The sequence below is a fragment of the Tripterygium wilfordii genome, chromosome 21, assembly GCF_013401445.1.
Source record: "Tripterygium wilfordii isolate XIE 37 chromosome 21, ASM1340144v1, whole genome shotgun sequence".
Taxonomy (NCBI): domain Eukaryota; kingdom Viridiplantae; phylum Streptophyta; class Magnoliopsida; order Celastrales; family Celastraceae; genus Tripterygium; species Tripterygium wilfordii.
Window position 1 is genome coordinate 13,549,423 of NC_052252.1, and position 20,652 is coordinate 13,570,074.

The 20,652-nt window shown below is 34.3% G+C and overlaps 1 protein-coding gene and 1 long non-coding RNA gene across 2 annotated transcripts; both read left to right on the forward strand.

The window, feature by feature from the left end:
- The first annotated feature begins 8,904 nt into the window (after positions 1 to 8,904).
- On the forward strand, positions 8,905 to 10,992 carry LOC119988228. Its single transcript, XR_005465571.1, has 3 exons — positions 8,905 to 9,053; positions 10,563 to 10,622; positions 10,789 to 10,992. It is a non-coding gene; the product is annotated as an uncharacterized LOC119988228 (long non-coding RNA).
- Positions 10,993 to 17,604: 6,612 nt separating this feature from the next.
- LOC119988667 (transcription factor MYB102-like) lies at positions 17,605 to 19,335 on the forward strand. The gene is made up of 3 exons (XM_038833790.1): positions 17,605 to 17,837; positions 17,927 to 18,056; positions 18,176 to 19,335. The coding sequence occupies exons 1-3, from the start codon at positions 17,705 to 17,707 to the stop codon at positions 18,987 to 18,989; spliced, it is 1,077 nt and encodes a 358-aa protein (XP_038689718.1). The 5' UTR covers positions 17,605 to 17,704; the 3' UTR covers positions 18,990 to 19,335.
- Positions 19,336 to 20,652: the final 1,317 nt, after the last annotated feature.

Here is a 20,652-nt window from a genome sequence, read left to right on the forward strand (position 1 = left end):
AGTCGAGAGGTGAAGGCGATGATCCATAGAGAAGTTGTGAGGTTTGGAGTTGATGATTCTTGTTTCAACTAATAAATCACAAACATACTTCTGTTGATACAAGGCAATGTCGTGAGAGGAACGATGGACCTCAAGACCAAGAAAATATTTCATAGGTCCAGGATCCTTAATTTTGACGCAAGAGTGGATATAATCTTTAACCACAAGTATGAGGAAGCAGTGATTCCCTCCAATGACATGTCGTCTACATATAGGAGAATATCCGAAAAAAAGTTGGTCTTTATGAGTATAAATTGATGTGATTTTTTAGACCATTAAAAATATAGCGATTTCAAACTCAATTTATATCTGCAAGCGCAAGTGCACGAATAAGTAGTATAGATGTGATAAATACAAGTGTCATACCCATAATGCCTGAATATTAATTATTTCTAATTTCAATTCTCCTCAATAATCACTAATTAAAAAAATTAAATTGATTTTATGGTTTTAACACAAATTGATAAATAAAAAGAACGATTAAAAGATATCAATTAAACGAATTAATTATGCCCTTTAAAAAATTTTCTTTTTATTTTTTTAAATGATGGTAATGTGTTCGAATTGATAGAATGTATATTTGTGTTGCAAAACCTGTTGTATTTCATAACATTAGGGTAATTATGTGTAAACCTACCCTTCCTTCAAAACACCTAAAAATGGTTGAAAAACAGTGTGTGTAAAATTTAAATGCAAAAGTAGGAGAGCTTCTAAATCTAGTAATGGTAAGGAAAAAATCAATATGCTTCTTCTACTCCAATATGATGAAACCACGTACTCACTTTCATCATTTGCATATGCAACAATCCTCTACAATATAAACACCAATTCCCTATTCCGAGATTTATTTTCTCCTTCATCTATTGTTCTTTCGAAATTTTATGATGTATTTTGTGTAAGATAGTTAAAATGACGTCTTAAATTGTAAAAATTTAGTTAAATTGGAGAGAAATTAAAAAAAGGGAGCAAAATCATTCAAATTCATAAAATCTATGATTTTGAAAATAGCTACGTCATTTTGGACCAGTCCTATTATGAAAACGCAATTTGGTAGCTCATTCGTTTTGTTGTAATTTGGTCAACTTGTGGTTTTCTTTGGATTTCTAGACTTCATATCTAATGTATCATGGTAAGATAAACATATTTAGTTTCTCAATAAAACTCTATTTATTTCAGTGTAGTTTGTATGTGTTTCAATTAAATATAAAAATTCATTATCACCTTGCCCTATGTTCCAGTCTCAGTATGGAGTCTACGGACATCCCTTGAATTCGAATATGTCTCCAGCATCCCATTTTGGAGATAGACATGGACATATAAGGTCGCTTGTCTCTCTAATTTGTGTTGGTATTCAAGCAGCGGCTACTATTGTTTACTTCCTTATTCGCTATTTTTTCCTCACCCCCACTCCTATTGTTAAGCTGATTTATTCCACAAAGCATGGGCTTCGACACCGTTCACTGCTCCATATGTTTGGAGCCATTCGTGGAGGGAGAGACCTACGTGTGCACTCTTCCAATTTGTGGCCCGCTTTGTCATCAAGGCTATGATGATTGGGATCCTAGTGTTTAATGTATCGTTGCTTTAACTTGTTTTAGGACTAACATGCTAAGATTATAGAATATTAAAATAAATAGTTAAAACTTTCTAAACATTTTGTACATAATCTAATGGATGTATTGTTCTTTTGATTTTGCGTATATTGAATTAGTTAGGCCCTTTAAATAAAGTGAAATAATAATCAGATTCTAACAACACAAATTTACCAACCGTATTTTCAATGTCAGGTACATTGAGTTAGAGCGATTGAACTCTTTGTGTCAAGCCACAAATGGTCCTAATCACAAAATAATAAAATAACAAACATTACGACAACACAAATAATAAACACTAAACAACATAAATACTCGAATATGTTAGTAGCATGATGTTTCATATTCTTGATTGTTTGAAAGATTGCACACCATGGTCTCTCCCTCTACGAATGCTTCCAGACAAATAAAATAGTCACTCATGTCGAAACCCATGCCTTTACGGAATACACAATCTCCTCTTGAAAACAGGGGATTGAGGAAAAAATGACATCGTATAGTGAAGTAAACCGCAATAGCTGGCGCTATAATAGCACTGAAAGTACAACCAAAATCAGCCATAAATTCCCATGTCCATCTCCCGATTCCGATGGCAGGCCTAGCGGCACATCCAAATTGAATGGATGTCCATACTAAATCTGAGTGGATTGAAAAGAAGAGGTAAATGAAAGAGGTGATTATAGTTTAATCGAAACTACTTATTGGGTTAAGTTGTTTGTCCTCAAAGTAGTGGTGTGTTTGTGATTGCAAAATGAGTGCAAATGCTAAAAGTGAATAGCCATTTCATCTTACAGGAGAAAAGGTGTGTGTACTCTTCTAATTTGCGTCCCACTTTGTCATCAAGGCTGTGTTGATTGGGAGCCCAGTATTTGAAGTGTCGTTGCTTTAACTTGTTTTTAGGACTAACATGCTAAGATTATAAAATACTAAACTTAAATAGTTAAAACTTTATAAACATTTTGTCCATAATCTAATGGATGTATCGTTGTTTTGATGTTGAACTATATTGAATTAGTTACGCCCTTTAACTAAAATGAAATAATAATCGAATTCTAACAACACAAAAAAAATGAGGAGCACAAATATAACAAAAGTAGAATCTTTCTTTCTTCGTTGTTTTTTGGTATATCGATTGAGCTCTTTGTGACATGCCACAAACCGTCCTAATCACAAAATAATAAAATAATAACCATTTGTGACAACACAAATAATACACTATACAACATAAATACTTGAATACGTTAGTAGCATGATTTTTCATATTTTTGATTGTTTGGAAAAGTGCACACCATAGTCTCTCCGTCTACGAATGCTTCAAGACGAATAGAGTCGTCAATGATGTCGAAACCCATGCCTTTACGGAATTCACGGTCTCCTCAAGATGACTCCACCAAATCAAGCTCATCAATGGAAGCAAGAGACTGCGAAAAAAATACTATCGTATAGTGAAATAAACCACAATAGCTGGTGCTACAATAGCATCAAAACTACAACCAAAATCAACCATAAATGCCTATGTTCATCTCTTGATTCCGATGGCGGGCCTGGTGGCACATCCGAATTGAACAGATGTCCATACTTCGTCTGAGTGGATTGAAAAGAAGAGGTAAACGAAAGAGGTGATTAATTGTTTAATTGAAACTACTTATTGGGTTAAGTTGTCTGTCCTCAAGGTAGTGGTTATGGTAGGTAGGGAATGGTTATTTACGATTGCAGAATGAGCGCAAATGCTGAAAGTGAATTAGTTGTTTCACTTATAGGAGAAAAGGTGTGTGAAATATTTCTTTCCCATTGTTAGAATTAGAAAACCTCCCACTTTTAGATTTGACTCTCACTCTTATTCTACCATTTTCAGATCAAAAATGATAGGGATCCCAGTAAAAAGCATCTCAGTCATCCCAGTTGTGAATGTGTTACTCTCTGGTTCAATCATAAAGTTTTATGGGTCCTTACACTTACATCAATCAAGGGACAAGATCCACTACTAGAATAACTGTGATGCTTTTTACTAGGATCCTTAACATTTTTGTTTTTCGATTTTGAACAAGGAGGTTTAAGCAAAACTATTCAAATACCCTTCTCTGTTCATGTGAAATTACAACATTACCTCATACAACAAGACTCATTTACTATTAGCAAAACATACATGGTCTTCACCTTTAAATTTTCACTTAAAACGGGCCAAGTCTAAATATGCATATATACATATGAATGATCTTTTAATATTGCACATTTATCAATTTATCTGACAGTTGTTCACCGGCCAACCAACTCGTTAAAAGCAGTGCTTTAAATATCGTGGCGGACATCAATTCGGATGAGAAATTGGGTCACTGGTCAACCAGTGTGTTCTCGGTCGAACCGTAAGTTTAATTAAAAATAATAATAAATACCATAATAATATCATATGATCATCTATAAAAATATAAAAAATTATAAAATCAAGATCACATAAATATCTAGCAGAGAACATTAAAAATCTAGTTTCATGTCATAAATTTACAATATATAATAAATAATTCAAAATTCAAAAAAATATTTTGAAAACATGTCTGGCTTTACTTGTTTTATTTGGGTCTGTTGCGTGATTGGTATTTTATCAGAAACCTTGCCGGCTTAGTGATCGATTCACCTATTCTATAGTCTAACTGACCAACATGATCCGATTTTAATATTTTAGGGCTTTCCAAGCTCAATGTCCTTTATCCAGGCTCGATGTCCTTTAGGGCTTGGGCCCGACCCCTAAATACTGCAAAAAAATATATATAGAAGAATCGATTGTAGGAGCATGCTAGTTTCTTCTTGCTGCAACAAAAGATTGTAGAGTGGATTTTGCTGTATCAAGGACTCGTCAAAATAATAGGGGACTTTTTCAAAAATTTGCTTTTTGAGAAAAAAAAATAAGGAATAAAATTGGGATGTCATGTTTCAACGGGATGAGGGTTGGAATTAGTCTAGTCAATTTTATCAAATCTCAACCATTCAATGCATGATTGCATTGGATTTGACAACACCACACTCCATGATTCAATGGTGCAGATTTGGTGAAATTGGTGAAATAATTTCAGCCAATCTTTTTCCTGTTCCAAAGGTCCATTGAATAAAAAAGATAAAATTAAGAACAAAATTGTAAAATTACTAATACACACATGTTTGTTTAAAATTCATGTCCCACATGCTTGGTCTTTGTCTCCCACTCATGCTGACATCATCTAATCATACAATCGTTTTTTACTCTATTTTTTTCTTTAAATAAACTTCAAACATGTTATCTCTCGAACTACATATACGATTTAAAAAAAAAATTAATATCTAGAATCAACACAAAAATCTCTTTTCAACAAGACACACTTTTGATATTTTATTTGTTGAATATTTATCTGTCAATTTTATATGTTCAATAATATACCTATTCAATTTTATCTCTTCAACAATTTATCTTTTCAATTTAATGTTTTTGGCCAATCAGCATTCAAACACAAAACCTTAAGAACTACAAAAATACTAAAAGTGGCTAAGCTGCGGCATTGACCTGACTTTTGGAATAGATATCGAAAACAATCGAGTTGGAACCCTTTGCGCATATAGTCTGTTTTGGATACAGAGGCGAAGAGGGGTGCTAACCTAGCCATCCAACCCAGCAGGTCAAGCGTGATGGCTCTGGACTCTAGTTGGGTTTTTGGGGGTTCGAAACATTTATTTTTAGGCTGGAAGCTTTGATGTCTTTGTGTTCAAATAATATTGAAGAATTTGGAGTGGATGTCATATAGAGGAAAAAAATTTAACTACAATTTTACCAAAAATTCAAAGATCGTATTGTATCTAGTACCAAATTATTATTATTACATTAGAGCAATATTAATTAATTAACTTCCAACATACCCACCGGAACCCCCAAAGAAGAATACATGACCCAAATCACCATCATTATTTTATTACCAATTCCTCTATCTATAATATAATATGATAATTAGATATGTCTATATATGTCAACGTTTATGTAGCATTCACGACTACTAGAGACTCATTGATTGTAGTAATCCTCATGGCATACATATTTACACCCTTGTGAGAAGGTCGAAGAAGAGCATCAAGTGCAGCGTTATTAGCAACCAATAAAAACCCAGCACAAAAAGTTACGTAACACTGTGATGCGCCCGCCTGTATAGTAATAAAAAAAAAGACAATTATTATATATGATGTACCAACTTAATTTTTGAATATTATAAGGCAACTGAAACTTACCTTTGTGTAATGAAAAGTCTTGTATTGTTGTCCTTATATAGAGGAGGATTCGCCTGATCCAGCAATCACACAAAAAAAAAAAAAAAAAACAATTATAGCTTCGTTTGGTAGAGCATTTGAAGTAACGTCTATACTGTGAGGCGAATGATAATTAGGAAAAAATTCACTTACTGTCCATCTAGCTTTTATAGTGTCAGCACCATTTACAATCTTTACATGAGAAGAACTATATTGAGAGGCAATGACTGGTGGGTTATATATATCAGTATCTATTCCTGCTCCCATAAAATTCTTTTCGGTGTCGTCATTTGTGCGCATAATATAGCGTACTAATTAACACAAATGAAGCTAGTTAAGAATGAAAATTAGGTTACTTACTAATTTGATTTTTGATTGATTTGATTTGGAAGATATATAAAAATTAGGTTTACTTACTAATTTGATTTTTGATTGATTTGATTTGGAAGATAGATATAGACACTAATAATATGTATTCACTCACATGTGTGGCAGGTTGTCCATTGATAAGAGGTCTGAGTTTTTGAAATATGAGATCATCTTTTGTAATTTGTTTAATGGGGACAATACCAACGGGACATCCTTCACCGTTTAACCACAAAGTATTGACATATTGTTGATGAGTATTTGAGGAATCTTTCATGTCTCATCCCTTTCAGATATACCTGAATTTTATTATTGTACGTAGACATCAGTAATATAATACTTTACGTAGACATTAGTAATACTTTGAGTTTAAATAATCAAAAAATAATGGAGAACGAATTAAAACATATCTCATCATAATTAAATTTATGATTCTTTAATGATGATTAAAAGCCGGTTGTTTATAAAAATCCACACAATCATATTTTTCTTCATATCTTGTCTATAGATAAGAGTTAACATTCTATTATTTCGACAAACTAGCTACTGCAAGAATCAACATGATTAAAATGTTTATTTCAAAAACCTCAACAATAAAGTAGAAAAATCAAACATTTTACCCGGATAGTAACGACCGCTGGCTTATTTAGAAGTTTAACCTCCTTCTCCAACTCTGAATCTTCTTCTTCTATCGATAATTCTCGCGCTCGAACTCCATTAAAATTCTCAGAAACGCAACACAAAAATATCACTAGTAATGCAACCCTCCCGGCCATGGAATCAACCTACAGATTCAGTATTTTTACTTTTCTTGTCAAGGGAATTTGGCCTGCTTAAAATATATAAATGAGAAAGAAAAAAAAAATAGTTTAAGAGTAATGGAGATTTACATATTAATAGTGGGTTATAGTTTCTCTTCTAATTAGGTTTTGTCAAAATCAACCAAGCAATATGGTTACCAAATCGACGATAAGAGTGATGGTGAAGGCCACTAGTATCACATTTTTTAAACTATACGATTGAATTATAAATGAAAAAAAAAAATCATGGAAGAAGACTTTATTGGCTTTTTTTAAATATGTGTCATTTTGTATGGGTCAAAAATCGTTGGTCCGAAATACTTAAGCACATGATGGAAGGTCCAACGGAGGCCTGAATTGGATCGGCCCAAATATATGTCCGGAGGCGCACCTGGCCCAAGCACAAACGAAGCCCGAAGCCCGAAGCCCACGGTTGAAATATGTACATGAATAGGCACTTGAGGCCCAAGGTCCACGATACCAGATAGGCACTAGGTTGGGTTACAGGCCCAACCACGGCCCAACAAAGAAGCTTGTCCGTATGGTCAACACGTGTTGATCACGTGATATAGAAAACTATAAATAGAGGAGGATCCCTCCTCATTTACTCTCTCAACTACCTGGTATTTCTCTCTCCCTCTCTCTAAAAGTCATTCACTTCTCTCACTTAAACATCTCCCACCATTGACTAACTTAACCATTGGAGCTTGTTCGGCCGACACCACACCGTTGTCCAAATTTGACGGTCAACCCTCCTTTGATCTTACATGGTTGTTATAGGCCTCGATCAACGATAACAAGTTGATTGTAGATTTTAGGATCTATACATTTACAAAAACTTACCACATGCTTTTTAAACCTTGTAGAAAGTTACCATATGTTCATTTGCAGAACCTCTAAAATCTAAATTCCTATCTCAAAAACCAATCAATCAATTAATCGAGATGTTCTGCAAATTGTTTGATTTTTTTCCATTTCCAAAATGAAAAGCCAAAACGTGTAGTTTAAGAAAATTGCATAAATATAATAAATAAATGCGTTAAATTAGCATAAATGAAAGCAATATCAATATAATAAATTAGCATAAATCAAGGCAATATCAATATAATAAATAAATGCACTAAATTATGCTTATGCCTCTTCAGAGGCTTACTCATGATAATAATTTGCTTAGGATGCTTGAAAGATGATCCTCCGGTACGCCTCACTCCGGTTTGACGTACGTGCAAGGGCATGTACATATCCACAACTGCTTAAGTCACTTCAGTGCAACATTTCAGCTATTCCAATCAATCTCTTAGTTGACATCTACTACCTACTATCTTCTTCTTCTATCATAAAACTCAAAGATTTTGAGCCATTTCCTGGCGAGTAGAGACCCATTTTCCACACCCGCGAGAATGGTTTTGATTTGGAAGTCAAAACTACATCGTTTTGGTTCTGATAGAGAATGGATTTTGGTCTTTTGCATGCGTTGGACACACTTAAATGAATGAGACACATTGATTCATAGACTAATGGTAGATAGGTGAACCAAGATGGACTGACAGAGGATGGGTTTTTGGCTGACTCATGAGTTCCCCACACCTGAATGAGCCACGTCTACCACTGATAGAGGTAGCCAAACAAAACGACATCATTAGATATTTTGTGTTTTTTTTTTTACCAAACGCAAGAATAAGACAAAAGATGGCCAGATCAGAGAGACCAGATGTGGCGAAGCTGGAAAGGTAGGTGCATGTAACTGGTTTGGATGTATGTATCTATACAGGGATAGACATCGTTTCCACTTTTCTTCAAGCTCTCTCCTCTCCTTCCCCGTTTATCTCTCTTCTCTGATCATATTTTCCTGAATGATTTTCGAACAAATTCCAGGCACATGACTCTGAGCCTTCAAGTGATGATTTGAGATTTTTGGTTGGATTTTGCTGCGGGTTACAAGGTTGGATTCACTGTAGGTGTTAGGCGGGGTTCATAGGTTGAGTGCGATCGGGTATGTATGCCTCTACTTTGTTTTTCTATGATGATTGACCTTAATTATTTCGATTACCTGATTTCGCTTGAGATTTCATTTCTCCTTTGTCAATAACTGTTTAGCGTGGTTCAGATCTTATGGCTGGATTCTTCGAATTTCGACGTTGTGAGTTGAGGTTTCTTATGAGTTTTCATGGCATATCTTGATTGGGTTCATGTTCATGCATTCGATTTGTGCCATCTTATTCGTTGTATTGATGTTTTATTTTTTCAAAATGATAGATGTCCATAATTTTTCCATCCATAAACTTACATAATCTATGTGGCAAGCAAAAAAGACATGCCACTTAGATTAAAAAAACAAACAAACTTTATTAAGGAAGCCACATACGCATGCCACATGTTTATGTAAGTTTATGGATACTTATTTTGTGGATGTGTAGTGCTTCTGTCTATTTTTAGAATGTCCTATTGTCATTTTCTTTGGCCCGTTGCAGATTCAACAAGAGCAAAAAACATTTATTTGTCAAAGCTAATAAGATACTTTCTTTTCTTCAATTCGCCTATCAATCGTGGAAGTTCTTCATTTTCATCAGAATTTATGGGTTACTATCCCATTTCTGCCTGTAAAAAAGTGTATTTCATTGCTTCCGATTACTTTTGTGTAAATCCAAGAACAGATATATAGGGTCTGTTTGATGCACAATTTTGACTGTACCATATATTATAGCATACATTGCAAATAATAAATGGTTATAATAAATGGTAACATATATGATTCTTGAAATATTGATAGGTGTTTACTTGTATTTTTGCTGATAGCATATATGGTGTTAAAATTGTTGGGTAAATTACGTGCATGGGTATTATGTATTAAAGTTGTTATTGATACAAATAAATAGTAAAATCAATAATAAGAAACAATTTCTTAAATATTAATAATTATTTAAAGAATTTTTATTGACAAAGTAATTACAGAATTACTTAAATGAATTATTTATAATGAAAAAATTAAGTAAAGAGTTTTGCACAGAGGAGGACTAGTGGATGACGACGAGTCCGTTAGAGGAGGACGACTCGAGAAATTGATCGGCGGTGATGAGTGGTGAGGATGAGAGAGGTGAGAGATGTGGAGAAACAGATGAGAGAGGTGGAGAATATGAGGGCATTATCGTCAATCCATTTAAAATCAGTGAGAAAATTGGAAAATGGTGTCCAAATGTCTCAAAATTGTTCAAAATGGAACAATTTCAAAATGAGTAATATATTGTGTCCAAAGTGTGTTGTTTGGTTGTGCATAACAATATATTGTCAAACTACAATATTTTGGTGCACCAAACGCACCCATAGTTATGAATGAACTGATGATGTTATTTTCTTGCTTATTTTGACCCCTTTCAAATTGGGTGCCTATTTGAATTTCTCTTTGATACTTCTTTGGTTTTAGTTGCTGCTTTTATTTTATTCAGTTTATTTTACTGTTGTTTCCTTTATCTTTTCTCATCGTTGCTGCTTTGGTTCAATCTAGGATGCTTAAATGATCTCCTTGGTCCTGTGAATGTGCATATGGGAAACAAAGTGATGGCAGGTGAGAAATCTAACCAAACGTAGTATACAACTTCTTTATTGATTAGATTACTTTTGCATCAAATTAATGTTTAGTGTTTACTTCCATATGCACCAAACAGGTTGTATCCAATAAGAGGATTCTGGTAATTTGATTGTCTAATTGTCAATTACACAACGTGATGCAGCTTAATAGCAAAAAGACTTCAATTTCAAGCAAATTGGAAGGCAGGACCACCAACATCCTGAACAAAGATTGCCAACTCATGGATCTCACACTCTCACTGAGATCCTCGCCAACAATCGAACAGCTAACATTAACACTGTTTGGCGGTTATACGCATGATTATTCTTTGTTTCACAAGAACTCAGATTGTTTAATCAATTGCTGTTTGCTCTCTACTTCTTTTGGCTATTTGGCAAAGTTAATGGGGAAATCAACATTATCAACATTCATTTGGTTTATGGTGCTCATTCCTTTGAATATATTGTGTCACTTAGTATTTTATCATTTGCTCCTGCTGTTCATTATTTTCGGTATAATCCACGAGATTGTATGACTCATTTCCTTTTGTTGGGTTGTTTTATGTTTCTATTTCTTGGTTGTCAACACTGGTGATTATATATATTTTGGATTGTTTTCTTCTCGGGTGTTGGATCTTTATTGTGGCTAAATTGATATATACTAAATATCTACTCACAGTACCCATGAGGATGATTGTTGGATGTTTATCTTATCAGGTTAAGGATTTTGCCTTCTAGGTTATCAATTTTTTCCTTTGGGGATTGATCTTTTTAAAATTGGTTACCCTGTTGTTTTTTTTTTCCCAATGCTTCTGTTTGTTAGTTTTGAGTACTGATAGATGTTGTTTTTGGCTTTCTATGTTTTCAGGTGGTGGATCTTTATCTTCACTACATTGTCTTCAGCATTGTGGATTAAGGTTGTGTTTGGTGTCACTTTTAAAAATTTTGAAAACAAAAATAAAAACAATAACCCAAAGTATATTTGATCATTGTCTTCATATCTCTATGCAATTTGCAATATGAAATCTTAAAGAAAGTGCAATCTATAATAAGTGTAACTAGTTCTATTCTCAAAACTTTTAAAAACATTTTTTTCTTGTTTTCAAAAATTTTGAAAACCTGCTTTTGGTTTTCATGAAAACCAAAACAGAAAATACAAACAAACAATATTTTTTGTTTTTATTTTCCATTTTTTGAAAACTAAAACAAAAAACAAGAAACAAAAGTGATGCCAAACAAACCCTATGCCAATGTGGGTTTTTGTTTATAGTGGGTTATTTTTTTGATTCTGTCACTTGGTATTTTGTCATTTGCTCATTCTGTGCATTATTTTGGTAATTTATTTGTTACGTTTTTTGGATTAATACGCTCAGATGATTGTTTAATTTGGCTAACGGTAGAAAAGAGTTCTGACAGCTGCTGCATGAACAAATTTTGTTTTGAGTTGGTTTCTCTTTTACCCTTTTTGGCCATCTTTGTGCTCACTGTGATTTTTGAGAGCCAAATCTCATCATTTACACCTTTCTCGAATGGTAATTCCTGCTATGTTCTGTCTTTTCTTCTTTGGGATTTTCCATTCAGATTAGGGACTTCTCCATTTATTCCTGTTTTTTCATCATCTTCGCTGGATTATAGACGGATGGTGTTGATCACAGTGATCTCAATTCACACCTCTGAAAATGCTTGCCTATGTCTTATTTCATCATCAATTATACGCTTCAATCGTTAGAACTAACTTTTACTTCTTAAAAGGATGTAGCGTCATGACTTGGCTTGAGAATTGAAGCATCGTGACTTAATTGGTTTTATTTTGTGTTTCCATGACAGATTGAAAAGTAGAGCACAAAGACAAATGAAATGACCAGCAAGTTTTGATGGAAACTCTGGTCATTGAAGGATGGCATTTAGAAGTGGATATACTGGAGGAAGGACTTCTGTGAACATTCATGGAAAACCAATGAAGAATCTATCAAAAATTTATGGGTACATTGCCATTAAGGAGAGAAACCATTGCAACTCTCACAATAAATTTTTTTTCCTGGCACATGCTCCTGCATTGCCTCTCACCCATCAACAAATGAATGTGTTGCGACTTACTTAATGAACACCCAACTGTTACAATAATAAACCCAACTGTTTCTTGTCCTACAACACCTACGTGTCCCACAGTCTGCTCAAGTTGCACGCAAAAGCATCTTAAGAACCCAGAGTTTGCGATTTTCCAGATAAAATGCCAGGTGTTCTTCCACAGATTCATTAGTATTACTTTTATTATGTGTATTATTATATATACTATTACATCACTTACGTCTCAAAATTGGACTACGTAGTAGTAAAATAGTGACAATATATAGGGATTCATAAAATATATATGTGGATGGTTAGCTTTTAATTAATTAGTAACAATGGAATACCAACCACACAATCTCTTTATGGATCGATCTAGTTCATAATTGAATGACGCGAGTATGAAATGAGTGTGAGATTGTGAGTTGAGTATGATAAGGAGAGTGAAATGAGTTTGTGAGCTTGATTATTTTTCACAATTGAGAATAAATAGTGAAATGACTTTGAGATTTCATCCTTCTAAATACAACTCAAATAAGGGATTGAGTGATTCTCACCCTCATTCAACGTTCTAAATGCCAACCAATTGCCCTATTAAGATCTCGTATCCAAATATATAGTCATAAATCATGCAAATTATGTTCAAAGAAATGGGCATTAATTGTATTTAATTTTCAGTATTTATTCAAAATGTTTGTTGGAGGAATCGAACAGTGCACAACAGAACCTAACAACACATGCAGTTTAATTAGATAATCTACCAAATTTCTATGGACAACGGCTGGTCAACTCTAACACGTAGGCATACCTTGTTTTGGATAACGCATCCCTAAATTTTGGACAAGTAATTACACTATCAAGTATAAGATGTAATTAAGCATTATTGATTAGTTTTTAAGCATGATTAATCTCTTTTAGAATTCCATGATTGTGCTGAATAGGCCAATTTGATTAGTTAATTGAGGATTCAAGATGCTTCCATGATACCTTGCACGGAGACATTAACCGAAGATTATGCCCGTGCTAATCCTGATTATCTTGGTTAAATAATGTTTCCCATTCTCTTAAAATAACATATTTATATGTACCATTCATTCTAATGAAATCATTTATATAAATATGGTAAGAAAGACATCCAAGCAAAGCCAAGGAAGGGGGGTGTGTGTGAATGTGAGTGTCGATTGATTCACGTTATAAATAAAACCTAGTTTTAAAATTAAAAAGAACTATGTGGAAATCTTATTGTATATATGTTGTTTATAGTAATATTTGACCAAAGACTCTACCTAGCTGGTTTGTGTTAAAATAAAGGGGAATGGGACAGCGTTGCATATATATATATATATATATTCAATGCTAATGAATAGTAAATTCACATGAAAGTTTCACTTTTCCAAGTTGTGTTTATTATAAAATTTAGGACCAAAATTGAAAAATTGTAGGCAACTGGCCTTCTGTGACGGAGTCTAAAAAATTCAAAAGAAAAACACATATATAATTTACCTTATTGACGCTTGCCCACACTAGAAAATTTAGTGATTTAAGAATGAAAATAAATAAATATTTGTATTTTTTCTAAGCTTTTTTGCATATAGTTCTTTCGTAAATGTTGGGAATTTTTCTTACATCGGATTGACATAACCCAACTAAATGACATATAATAAAGAAATATTCAATCTCTCTCACACAACCAATGAGATTTTTGGGTTTAAGAACCAACGACTACGGCTCAAGAAAAATAAAGCAAATAATATTGATTTATAGTGTTTGAACAAAAAATATTATGGCTGAAAAGGCTTTTGGGAGAACTTGGTTTTCCTCCCGGGGAGCTATGGAATTATATTGTGATAATCAGTCGGCTATCAAGATTGCGAAAAATCCAATACAACATGATCAGACTAAATATGTGGAGATTGATTGAAATTTCAAGAAAAAATAATTGAAGTGCCTTATGTGAAGACCACCGAACAATTGACTAATATTCTAATCAAAGCTGTTGCCAGTTGAGGTTTCCATGACTCACTTGTCAAGTTGGGCATAATTGATATCTACGCTCCATCTTGAGCGGGAGTGTTGGCATGAGTCATGTACTAAAATTGTGTTGTAATTATTTGTAATTATGTGTGATTGATTGTAATATTAGAAAGGAGAGGATTTGTAGGTATTGTAACCAGTTTCCTATTTAGATTAGTTCACTTATTGTACTCTTACAGAAGTTGTACACGATATATGAAAGAATCATCTTTTACCCTAATTGAGTTTTTCTATCCCTATAAACCGATAAGGCGATGACAATAGCCTAAGAAAAACAAATCGTGAGGCGTTTGACTCCATTTTCTAACTGGGAAAAAGAGTTTATATATGATCCGGATTAGTGATATAATATTGATGTGGCGTAAACGGCATGACCCAAATTAACACAAAGAATTGTACCAAGAGAAAGGCATGAGAGACGTCAGTTATGAATGAGGTGGCAGGTTTTGATGGATTGATGGGCTGATCATGCATGAAAGTCTTGTCGTTGGTGGTCCCAGCATAGATATTGAGCGTCTCGCACATTGACACGTACAAAGGCAAATCCCAGTTTATCAGATTAATTGTTAATTAATTAACTAAACCAAAGAATTAAGAGCCAGTCATAATTAATCCGTGCAGATTATATTTTATATTAATAGCTTGTTGGATAATTAATCTAAATCTTTTTAAATCAACGTAAAAGTTGATCTGACGTATATGCCCTTGCCCTTGAAGAAAGGTTGAATAAACCCTTTTCGATTGAACCACAATACACCTTTTGGCAATATTGGGACTATTGGTGGGTCAAGGAAGCAGGGCATGATGCAGTACACAGAAAGTTGAACAAAGTTGTTCAGTTCGAAATGGTGTTGTTTTTTAGTATTGATTTGCCATTGCTTTGTTGAAAAAGAAAAGCTTTTCAGTATCGATGTTGAAAGGTGTAGGACCCTTTCATTAAAAGTTTGACCATCATTGGCCACAATATGTGGACTTGGAGAAGTTCTCTCCTATCCTTTTTTCCGGCTCTCTATTTTGTCATGCTGAGAAAGAAAAGAAAGCAAGATTGACAACAAATTCATCATTTTAATCAACACTGGACTAATTGAAACTTCTGGTTTTACACTATCATTGCTTCTTAAATGTTTATATATTACCATCCTATTTATATTTATATTGATGTCTCCCAGAAGTTAATCACTAGTGGGTCCTTTAATTCTCGATAAACAATTATTGATCTATTTCTAGTATCTCACTGCTGATGTAGCAAAATTAATCTTGCCTCTATTTTTATTGTACAATATAATTGAAACTAAAGATATGCTCTAAAACTTGTGATCTTATAGTGGTTTTGTCTTTATATAATTGAAAATGAATGGATGTATATATATATATGTGTGTGTGTGTGTTGTGTGGATTACAAGGCTGTGGCTGAGAATATTAGCTCGATATAAATTTATTATAGAAAAAAATATCATGGAAAATGAAAATTTAAAGCAATCAATCATTTATGCAAGAGTCAAATGATGAAAGTGGGGGGGGGGGGGGGGGGGGGTTGTTCTTGACGTTTTGCTTAATTGCATTTTCACCAAATCATCACTCCTCTGTGTGGTTGAGAGAGGAGCACGATCGAGTGATGTACATGACCTTAAATTTTCAGCTATACATACATCGTCCGTCGACAAAGAAGAAAAATTCAATAGAAGAAATTTCGAAAGAAATTTATTACAAACTTACAATCAAACAAGTTGACATCAAATAGTTCGTTCATGAGTTGGCTACCACACATAACTAAACAAAGCTCACATGAATATCAAAGTTAAGGTGGACTAAGTAATCCTTAGAAATTACAAAGTCGTCTTTGTTGTATTGTCTCTCTTGTTTTTATCCTTATTTTTGATTGTATTTTTGTTGACCAAGATTAATATTACTGCTTCAATGTCTATATATGCGCAGTTTGTCCAATATGACAGCTTGTCCATAAAATGATAAGTTGGATTCGATATCGAAAATTAATTAAAAAATACATTCTTATGAAATTTTAATTAGGAAAGAAATTTAAAATAATAATAATAAAAAAAAGCCACCTTATCTTGAAATTAAGTTATTGAAGGAGAAGCTAGTCTTTACCTTATTAGAGTCTGCACAATAAATGTTCCTATATTTCGGCAAAGACCCAACTCTATTATTGACATATTGAATTAAATGTGCTCATCTCCCCACTTCATTTATGAATTTTATAAATTATCACAAAATAAGATTTTAATCATTTAATCATATCGAAAAGGTCTATGATTGATTGACAATCGACTATCCAAAATTTTGATTCCATTCACAAGCGTAATTTTTTATGATATTAAAAAAAAAAGTCCATTATTAGTATGAAGTATGAACATGATCTATATTTATTGAATTCCCCGTATTGCCCTTCTACGAAGTCTTTGAGTTGTAGCCACAGTCCAATTTGACAGAGGATGTAATAGTGATTTCACATCACAAAACCTGTGAAATGAAGCCATGCAAAGAGTCCCTGTTACGAAGGTCATGTCGAAAGGAAGAGTGGGGGTTACGTGGCTCCATAATGTTGGTGACAGCGAATATGAATACAGAAAGTATGGTGTCACGCTCTCCGCCGGAAACTGATAGGCAGTGAGATTAAGATCATTAATTAATATTTAAGTACAGATTTTGCATGGTAAAATTAGGGTCAATTAATTAATAATTTGCTTGATTAAATAATTAAGGTGAAGATTTGGACTTGCCATAATTTCTCCAAGGACAGGGGACACGTCGCATATGTGATAAACAGAGGACGGCACCGAATCCTTTTGACTTCTCTCTCACTTTGCTAATTGCTATTTATACCAAAGTACACCCCCCTTACGGACCCTACAACTCCATTGTGTCTCTCCTTTCTCTTCCATTAACTCTCTCTCCCCCTCTCTACACTTCTCAATTCAAACAATCAAGAAGTTCGTTAGTTTCTTGGAGCTCATTACAATGGGTAGAACACCATGTTGTGACAAAAATGGGCTGAAGAAAGGCCCCTGGACTCAAGAGGAAGATCAGAAGCTCCTTGATTACATCCAAAAACATGGTTATGGCAATTGGAGGACACTCCCCAAGAATGCTGGTACGTCCTTTAATCAGACCCCTGAAAGTTAATTTGTTATTGTCGCATATGTAGTCATCCTTTTAATATGATTCCTGAACATTTTGTAGGGCTACAAAGGTGTGGAAAGAGTTGCCGGCTTCGTTGGACAAACTATCTGCGACCAGATATCAAGAGAGGCAGGTTTTCATTTGAAGAAGAGGAGACAATCATTCAGCTTCACAGTGTATTAGGAAATAAGTGAGTATTTTTCATCTTTTTCAATATAATACGCGCATGTGGTGTATATTGTAAGAAAATTTTGATGTTAATTCAACGTGTTATTATTTTTCTGTAATATGTGTAATTATCATGAATAGGTGGTCTGCTATTGCGGCACGCTTGCCAGGAAGAACCGACAACGAAATCAAGAACTACTGGAACACCCACATTAGAAAAAGACTATTGAGAATGGGAATTGATCCTGTGACTCACAGTCCACGACTTGATCTCCTAGACCTCTCATCGATTCTAAGTTCATCTCTCTACCATTCATCCCAAATGAACATTTCCAGGATGCTTGGAGTCCAACCTCTAGTGAATCCTGAGCTTCTTAAGCTAGCAACCTCTCTAATGCAATCACAGGAACAAGAAAAACCAAACCTCGGCGTTCCTCAAACTGATCAACAGAATCATCACCTTGTCCCAAACCAGTATCAATCTTTGATCCAACCAAACCAAATTGTTCAAAATATTAATCCACCTTGCAGCATGTCGAATACTAGTACTACTTGTGTACCTAATTTTTCTAATGTGGAGCAATTCTCATCAAGCTTCGACATTTTTAGTTCCCAAAATTCTCCACTGAGTGACTGGCAAAACAATGGGGATTGTGTGCCTGCATCTCTACCAAATTACAGCTACTATTGTACTTCCGATCAAGGTACAACGATCGTGGACCCTTCGCCGGATACTTCGTCGACTTTTATGTCCAACAGCAGTGACCAGAGTTTCAGCTTTGCGTCAGTTTTATCGACACCTTCAGCGAGTCCAACTCCGTTGAATTCCTACTCAACGACGACGTACGTCAACACCACTGAAGATGAGAGGGAAAGCTATTGCGGTAACATGAACATGTTGAAGTTTGAAATCCAAGATGTTTTGGATATTAATGACTACATGTACATGTTGTAATAAAGGTAAAGAATGACTTGTGCACAAAGTTCTCGCAGTGGACAGTATTGGAGATGCATAAGATGTATGCACATCTTATGCTCGCATATTTGGACAACATGTTTCCAAGAATATTACATGTAATATTGTATCAAAATCAATGTGAAACTGATCGAAGCGTACTTTAATTTAATTTAATTTGATTTTCTTCTCACAACTTCTAGTAGTGTTGTACTCGGTGTTATTGATACTTTGTAAATCTCAAATGCTAGTTAATAATTGATTTGTAGCAATAGTATATTAGTATTCTTAATTACATTTAGGTTACCATTTCAAGAAGCAAGCTCATGTCATTTGCTCTTTTTTTTAATCAAAAGTTTCCATTATTGATACGAGTCATCATGTTTCTTTTTCTCCACACTTGGGTATCTTTAACATATTTAGTTACATTAACAATCTTATCACACATTGAATTTGCTTCCAATGGATCGACAACAGACATTTGTAGTATAGAAAAACTGTTAATTACCCTTTTGTAGCTTCCGGAATGGGTAACTATTTACATCAAATGAAATAATAAAAAAAACCTAAAAATTCACAAATAGTCATTTTGCCAAACAAGCTAAGGTTTTGATTCCAAAGATTCCGACAGAAAGTCAAATCCCGGCGACCTTTCCGGGAACTGAGAACGGAGCTCGTGTGGGTGACACCTGTCCCTGCCACCTGTTAAGGTCACTGTCTTTTCACGTACAAATAAAGAAATAATTTGCATGGGGATTATGGTAACGGGGGACTTTGACCAAAAAAGAGGAGGGTGTACGTGTTAACGTGTAATCGGTGACAAGAAACCTTCTGTGGGAACCATCGAACAAAGGGCGCTCGCTTTATTGAAAATCATGCCGTGGTTCTTGTGCTGTTTTGTCTTCTTTTTACCATCCCATTTAAGACGTTGCATTGTCAAACCCAGACTTAATGTTAATTACGTCACTTTCGGGACACGTGGGTTCAATAATACGCAAGTGGGTCCCAGAGGGGTCACTGATCCACCCGGTAATTTCATGAGAAATCTAAGGGTGCAAAGGGCTGCATGGTATTGGTTAGTGGTTACCCAAGATTTTTGACTTGCGTGTCGATTAATTTCATGAACAATTGTTGTCCGAGACCTAACCAACTGATCTATTTGTGCCAATGATATGATTGAAGAAATATACAATGTTCAATGATTTGTTCATCTTAAACCTTAATATCCTCGCTTATACAACACTCAAAATTATTAGAACTACTGTGTGACAATGTCATTTAAACATATATGGGTTTGTAGAATTTGTCCTGATGCCTTGAAAATGATATGAAAACAAATAAAGAGATGATCATGGTGATCAGTTTGAATTTCACTAGCAAACACACCAGGCATATTGGACAACGTACGTACTTTCCCTTTTATGATCGCCGCCTCACATTCTCTGTGTCTGTCAGTCTATCTTAGAAGGCCTTCTCTACACGTAAATCATGCAAACATACACCTGGCTCTCACACACCAAACACATGCTTTTATTATTTATTTTCCGTCCATTCCTTTTGCCTTATTACTTTCACTTTCATATAGTTTTTCAAGTCTCTTGTTTTCTATCAACAATTTTTCTGTAATTTGGAGACTTGATATAGTGATTTTAATCATGTAACT

Bases quoted from the DNA above. Each gene is read 5' to 3' on its own strand.
- LOC119988667 (XM_038833790.1), top strand. From the start codon at position 17,705: ATGGGTAGAACACCATGTTGTGACAAAAATGGGCTGAAGAAAGGCCCC. The intron at 17,838-17,926 runs GTACGTCCTTTA...AACATTTTGTAG, and splicing joins GACACTCCCCAAGAATGCTG to GGCTACAAAGGTGTGGAAAG. The intron at 18,057-18,175 runs GTGAGTATTTTT...TATCATGAATAG, and splicing joins CACAGTGTATTAGGAAATAA to GTGGTCTGCTATTGCGGCAC.